Below are 7,416 nucleotides of genomic sequence, written 5' to 3' on the forward strand. Positions count from 1 at the left end.
GGGCACTCATGGCACATCGAAAATACTTAGGGGGTACACAAGACAAAAAAGGTTGGGAAACACTACGTTAGGCCATGCCTGCCACTAGCAACTTCTTAGTACTAGCAACTGCTACCCAAATAGTAGTCACCGCCCTTGTAAGCATGGACAATAAGGTGGATAGTGGTTTCACACCTCGATACAACCCATTTGGCATGAATCCAATAATCTTTTCACACACTGCTCATAGTCATTATTTTCTGATCAATCAAGTCACAGGAGACGGGACTTTTACTTGCTAGTTTGTTTATTTCTTTGCTTGGTGTGCCACAGGAGGAGAGAAGACCCACAGGAGAAAATGAAAGCCTACAGGTCTACATGTTAGTTTTAAAAGCAAAGGGCCACACAATACGACAGACAAAGAAGAAGAACAAGTGGGGGGTGCAACTAGGGGTTGTTGCCATGGGTCAAGGTCATCAGGTCATGGAGGTCAGAGATGAGGATGGGGTGAGGGGTGGGGGGGGTGTTGACTTGTGTCTTCCTCAAAGGTCGACGTCGGTGACGGCCCCAGAGATGATGAAGGTTTGCTCCTGTGTGTCACTCTGGATCGTGTTCTCATCGGTCTTAACTGTTCTGGGGAAAACAAAGGCGGGTTAAACTCATAATATGGGAGGTGTATGTGTTTCTTTGTAGTACACTATGAAACACTGTCAAAATAAATGATGCTCTTGTTAGTGACTGAGCCTACACTCTCAGAAATAAAGGTACAGAACTCGTCGCTGTGGCTGTACCCTCAAGGGAGGTACCATTGCGTCGCTTGGATGGTACCCCATAAAAGAGGTGCGTTCAATTTCTTGCAATGTCGACCAATGTTGCAAAATACGCAGTGCATTGCTGTCTTTTTTGGGGTACCGCCCAAGCAACGCAATGGTACCCCCCTTGACGGTACTACCACACCGACGAGTTCTGTACCTTTATTTCTGAGTGTACACTAAACACTTGGTGTATGTGTGTGAGAGCACCTCATGAGCACGGTCTTCCTCTCGGTCATCTCCACTGCCTCTTCTTCGGCGAAGGATGAGGTGACGGTCTTGGACACGCTCTTGGACTCCATCTCCATGGTGGAGGCGGTCTCCATGGAGCTGCTGATGCTGGAGGCAGAGCTCATGGACTCAGACAAGCCATTCACACCGTTGGCCACCATGCTGCTCATGCCATTGCCATTGGTGGTCATGGCCGCTGATGTAGACGCCGCCACGCCCATAGCACTCTTTTCCGTTGCTGACATGCTACTTGCACTTACAGACGATGCGCTGCCAGCGGCCATGCTGGCGCTCATGCCACTTGCCATCATGCCACTTGCCATCATGCCACCTGCCATCATGCCAGCGCTGCCCATGAGGGACATGTTCCTCACCATGGTGTTCAGGCGGCTGTCCTCACCCTCGATCAGTTTCCTGCAGGACACAGTAGACACAAGAGCAAATGAACAGTATGGTCAAAGTTTTTTTTAGGTTCCCTTTCGAGCGTCTCTGGTCTGGCCTTCGTGTTCATTCAGTCAGACCACAAGCAGGTGATCTGGTTGCCTGGTTACCACCAGACATAATCAATTGTGCAAAGCAAAATGGGATATACAATAAAAATGGCCCCCTGTTGACACTTGATATGCGGTAACAACTACGTCATGGAGACATTTCTGACCTGTAGGTTGTGATCTCAATCTCCAAGGACATCTTGACATTCAGGAGTTCTTGGTATTCCTTCAGCATCACAGCGATCTTGCTCTTGATTCCACTCAGTTCCTGTTTGACAGCCTCAATTCTGGCCTAAGGGACACAAATAAAGTTTTGAGAAAGAATTACTGACTACAATTATACCCGTTTGTACTGCAATGAAAACATGAAAAAGGTAATCTGCACCATCGGTCATCTGTCCTACAATAGTTTGGCAATGCGGTTCCTAGCACCATCAGTGCTGGTGGTTGCCATGGTGACCCTAGGGGGTGGAGCTTACCTGGAGAGCCTCTTCCTCCTTCCTGTAACGCTCGATAGCATCACGCAGCTTTGCCTCCAGAGCCTCGTTCCTGGTCCTCAGCGAATCCAGCTCCCGCTCCTTACTTTGCATCTAAACATACACACACACACGCACACACAAGGGGACCAAGTAGATGCTGAAGATGGCTTAGGCCGAAACATCTGTCTAGTTTGTTGTGCTATTCTGATAAATAAATACAATTGCAGATGAGAGTGCAGTTTCTCTAAACAAATGCACTGATTCAATTCCTTCATTGTATAAAAGCATCAGCTAAGCGTAATGTAATGTAATGTAATGTAAATGGGTGTTTTTAAAGGTGTACTCTGTGGGATGGTGGCCAGAGCAGGTATTGCAACTATGCTGCTCATTGAAACTGTGCTTGTGCTGCCTAATGCCAAATTCGATCTTTTCATGAATAGCAACTAAAACAGTATTAAACTAATTTACTAGTATGACCAAAGTACAGTAAGTTTTGCTGCTAAAAATGTCAATTTCTGGAAATTGAAGATGGAGAATATAAAAAGATCCACCTTTTCTTGTATGAAAAGTGCAATTTTCCCAGTCATAATGAATACATACAATGTAATGGTGCTGGTAAGTATTATTAAGTATTATTATTATTATTAAAAATGTTACACACTGCACCTTTAAAGAGATTGTCTGTGACGAGAGCCCTGCCTCACCTCTTTCTTCAGCGTTGTGATCTCCTCTCTCACGCCGCGTACAGATGTTGCGTGTCTTGTTGACTTATGTGACATGTCCTGGAATTTAGTTTTGTACCATGCATCCATTTCCTGCCAAGAAATCAAAAATATTAAATGAAGTCCCGTTCCCCCCCCCCCCCAATGTTCAAGGTCACATTTATGAATTTAAATCCTTATCCACTGTTCATCTGAACTTTAATATGAAACTGTACACATCACGTGGCATGTTATAAGTTTATATTTTTTATTTAATTTTAAACTTAGCATTCTCCAATTCAACATTAAGCCCCTATACTTAATAGATATATAATGCATGATGAGGGTGAGGCTACTGTGGTGCTTGAGGAGGGTAAGACTACTGCACTGTACCTGTAAGTTCTTGGCCGCGATGCTGTCATACTGTGCCTGGATATCCTTGAGTGCAGAGCCGAGGTCGGGCAGAGCAAACGCCACGTCCACTTTAGCCACCGTGCTGTAGATCTGAGCCATCAGCTCGTCGATTTCCTGAGCAAAGGGACACACTTTCGTATTTCAATACATTTTATATTTTTTGGGCTTTTACGACGTTGTTAAGCAGACAGGATAGTGAGAGACACAGGAAATGAGTAGGAGAGAGAGATGGGGAAGGATGAGAGAATGAGCTCAGGTTGGAATCGAACCCGGGACCCTTGTGTTATGGTACAGCACACTAGCCCACTGAGCTACATCACCGCAAGGGGGACAATTCTACATGAGGTAAAAGCCACCTTACATTCTCATCTTCACTAACCCAGGCACTGTAGAGGTAGTTACAGTTGGTGGGGGTGGTAGTCATTTCAGAACCTGTGTGTGTGTGTGTGTGTGTGTGTGTGTGTGTGTGTGTGTGTGTGTGTGTGTGTGTGTGTGTGTGTGTGTGTGTGTGTGTGTGCGTGCGCGCAACACCTGCTTGTGGACCCTCTGCAGGAACTCCAGTTGGCGCTCCAGGTTATCCAGCTGTTTCTCCAGGGCGATGCGGGCAGCGGTAGCAGCATCCACATCCTGTGATGGGGAACAAAGTCACAAACACACAGTCAGAGTGAGATCTGTCCATCTGGGTCTGTTACTGTCAATCTGAACCCTGCTTCTTGAAAGCAACGTTGCTAACCAGTTAGCAACTTACTAGGTTTCCAATGGGAAATTACACTGCAACCAAGTAAGTTGCTAACTTAGTTAGCAACGACAGTGTCGAGAAATGGACCCCTGGTTCATGTATTTAAAGGTTATTGTTTTTATTTTCAACTTACGGGGCGGAAAGCTTCGATTTCCATCTCGGCCTTCTTGCGGGACTCCAGAGCTTCCTCGTACTTTGCCTTCAGCATCTCCAGCTGGGCACCCATGGCATCCTTAGCAGCAACCGCCAGGTCCTGCAGGGAAGAGAGACGACCGTTTAAACAGAGAGAGTAGAGAGAGAGAGAGGTTCCATTGGCCCATTGTTTCCGGGTTCTATTATTGGAAGGGGGAGGGGGGGAATCCCCCTTTAGGCAGACCTAGGGACTGTTCTATTCATTGCAGGAGTATTATGACACGCCCCTTTAGGCAGACCGGAACCTGGTCATGTTAGGTGCCCATAGCAACCTATTACAGTGGCATATCTCTATATACTTAAAGAATCTCTGGTTTAAAGATGTATTTTTTTGGTCTTTTTAGACTTAATTATGGACAGGACAGTATGAGAGGTAGACAGGAAGCGAATGGGGAGAGAGGCGGGGAGGGATCGGCAAAGGACCCGGGCCGGGAATCGAACCCGGGTCAGCCGCATGGCAGACGAGCGCCCCACCGGATGGCCACAGCAGGGCCAGGAGAGAACGTTAAAACATGCCGTTATAAATTTGCTGTTACCAGAATGGCAATGACAAAGTACTAGTGCATTACTAAATGCTCTGTGTTTTGTCATAGTAGTGTTAGTACTATGGTAGTTAACCCCTTAAAGGGAAACTGTGCAGGAAATGGTCAAAAAAGGTACTGCAACTATGCTGCTCATTGAAACTGGGCTGCCTATTGCCAAATTTGATCTTTACATGAAAGTTTACAAAGTAATAAACACATATTTTCTAGTATGGTCCAAGTACAGTAATTTTTGCAGCTAAAAATGGCTATTTTTGGAAATTCAAAATGGCGGATCATGGAGAAGATCCCCCCTTGCAATTTTTCAAGTCATAATGAATACTTAGAATTTGATGGTGGTGGTAAGTATTCATGAAAAAGGTAACATTAGTGAATGGGCAGCATGAATTCTGGAAATAAACAGGTATGACTATTACATCATTTCACAGGTGGAACAGTGTGCATCACTTTCAGTCACGACAGCCAAGCAACCCTGAGGGACAGATAGTGTAGGTTCGGGTGGTGAAGCAGGTGGAATTCGAACCCTGGTCTCCATGGGTGTGGCGTGCCCATGTCTGTGTCCATTGTTTGTCTGTATGGTCACCATGTGTGTGTGTGTGTGTGTGTGTGTGTGTGTGTGTGTGTGTGTGTGTGTGTGTGTGTGTGTGTGTGTGTGTGTGTGTGTGTGTGTGTGTGTGTGTGTGTGTGTGCGTGTTGGAGTGGGATAGAGAGATCTGACCTGTAAATATATGTATGGTGGATATGTGCAATGTTGTGTGTCTGATGTCTTTGTGTCGTCTTCTGTATTTATGTATGTATGCTACTTGACACCTTCATTTCCCTCGGGATCAATAAATGATACTCTACTCTCTACTCTACCACCCCCTTCCCTCTGAGCCTTTAAGTGGGTATACTGAAATCCCTGAAATGTATAAGTGGGTATACTCCGTATACCCGCGTTCTACGTAGACTACACCACTGACTCTCACTCACCCTCTGAGCCATCATCTGGTCGGCCACCCTCTTCATCTCCCTCAGTTGCTCCTCGTACAGCATGCGCAGTCCAGAGGGCTTGGTGAAGCGGTTCTGCAGCGCATCGATCTCCGTCTCCAGAATCTTGTTCTGAGACTCCAGGGAACGCACCTATCACACGCACACACACACAGACACACACACACACACACGCACGCACACACACACACACACACACACACACACACACACACACACACACACACACACACACACACACACACACACACACACAAATTACTATACACACACCATAAGGCTGAAGAATTATAAAGATGGAAGGATGGAAGGGCATGAAAGGGGTACATTGAGAGAAACAGAGGTGGGGTGTAGTCTGTTGCTCGCCTCACCTTCTCGATGTAATTGGCCAGACGGTCGTTAAGGGTGATCATCTCCTGCCTCTCGGTGGTGCGGGTGTTCAGGAAGGCCTGGTTCTCCGCGGACGCCGCATCCAGATCCACAGCCCCAGCGGCGCCGCTCACGCACAGGGCACTCATGCTCATGATGGCGCTGCTTCTGTGGTGAAGAGCACACAACAATTGGGTCACTCACCATAGGCTAAGCTGGCACGTATATCAATTCAGATAAGAGTAAAAAACACAATATATTTTTCTCTTGCCTCTGCTGCTCTGGTGGTGAAGATTATCAACTCAGAAGTCAGTATTTGGCTAGTGATCAGTTGTGTCATACACAATAATATTTTTTTTTTTCAAATAACAGCATACATTCTCGACTCGGGTAAATTTCTCATGTTGGCACCAACATAAAGACAGATCAATGTCAGGTGCTGCTTCACTAAGTTTGGAAGTCTGTGCATTAACCTTATTTTCAAGTATCAAACACAATATAATAGGCAACATTTCCCCAAAGTACCATGCTGTCTTGGAGGACATATTGACGAGTTTTTCATCAGACTTCTCCGTGAGATTGTAAGTCTGCTCTGCAGTCATATGGTTTTACAGTAGCAATTAAAGGAGCATTGTTTTCTCCAAAAGCTGCATGTGTTCTCGGATATAGGCTATTTCTCACATTGAAAACAAGATGCGCCTTTGCGCATGATCTTGGCTGCAGTTCTGCGCTTCCAACGTGAAAGACAAAAGCTTTAGGCTAGTCTTACCCAGTCACCTGCGACCTGCGGGAACCAGACACGGCCCTGTGCCCCACGGCAGCACTACGATTGTAGCTGGCCGAGCGGGCACGGTTGCTCCTGCGAGCTGGAGAGGGGCTGGAGACGCGGATCTGGAGAGAGGAGGAGGATGAGGAGGCCAGCGCGCCCTCGAAGTGGCGGCGGTAGGAGGAGATCCTTTCCGGGCTGTGACTCATGATGACTCCCTGGCGTTGGTTGTTCTTGAATTCGATGCTGTTCGTGGATGGCACTGCCGTTGTCTCTCCACAGAGCCCATTTTATACTCTGACCAGAATTCTCGCCCAGACCATCGGGCGCGCAAGCAAGGAGGAATCTCGTACCTCAATACTGCAGGACGGCCAAAGTGCCCCCCCTCAGTTATCTCGCAGCCTCCCGCGAAGAAGGGAAGGAAGAACACCAATTAACAGCAGAGGGGTGGTCTTGGCCCCTGATCGAAAGACAAGGGCTTGGTCCATTATCATTTGTATCACATTATATATATATCAAAATGTCTGAAATATGTGGAGGGTATATCTGCACATCGAAATCCAATAGTTTTGCCCTGTGCGTAATTTGGGCTAATTATTTGGGTTACCTGGACAATACAACGTAGAGGTAGGTCTACATCATTATTCCTATTTTAAGATGTTCCATCTGGAAAGTTAGTCGTGATTCAGCTCCATTTCCTTACGTCATATA

General features: G+C 46.6%; 1 protein-coding gene across 2 annotated transcripts; it reads right to left on the bottom strand.

The window, feature by feature from the left end:
* Nucleotides 1-268: 268 nt before the first annotated feature.
* Nucleotides 269-6,952, bottom strand: LOC134469402 (glial fibrillary acidic protein-like). Of its 2 annotated transcripts, none has more exons than XM_063223627.1 (11): nt 6,709-6,952; nt 5,942-6,107; nt 5,553-5,702; nt 3,980-4,099; nt 3,639-3,734; nt 3,087-3,221; nt 2,697-2,807; nt 1,993-2,103; nt 1,681-1,805; nt 1,002-1,436; nt 269-612 (listed from the first exon to the last, which is right to left on the bottom strand). In XM_063223627.1, the coding sequence occupies exons 1-11, from the start codon at nt 6,912-6,914 to the stop codon at nt 522-524; spliced, it is 1,746 nt and encodes a 581-aa protein (XP_063079697.1). In that variant the 5' UTR covers nt 6,915-6,952; the 3' UTR covers nt 269-521. The 2 variants fall into 2 exon arrangements, with proteins under 2 accessions (XP_063079697.1, XP_063079698.1); XM_063223628.1 differs by having other exon boundaries at nt 520-607.
* Between the last annotated feature and the right edge of the window lie 464 nt (nt 6,953-7,416).

Source organism: Engraulis encrasicolus, chromosome 18 (genome assembly GCF_034702125.1).
Source record: "Engraulis encrasicolus isolate BLACKSEA-1 chromosome 18, IST_EnEncr_1.0, whole genome shotgun sequence".
NCBI classification, from domain to species: Eukaryota; Metazoa; Chordata; class Actinopteri; order Clupeiformes; family Engraulidae; genus Engraulis; species Engraulis encrasicolus.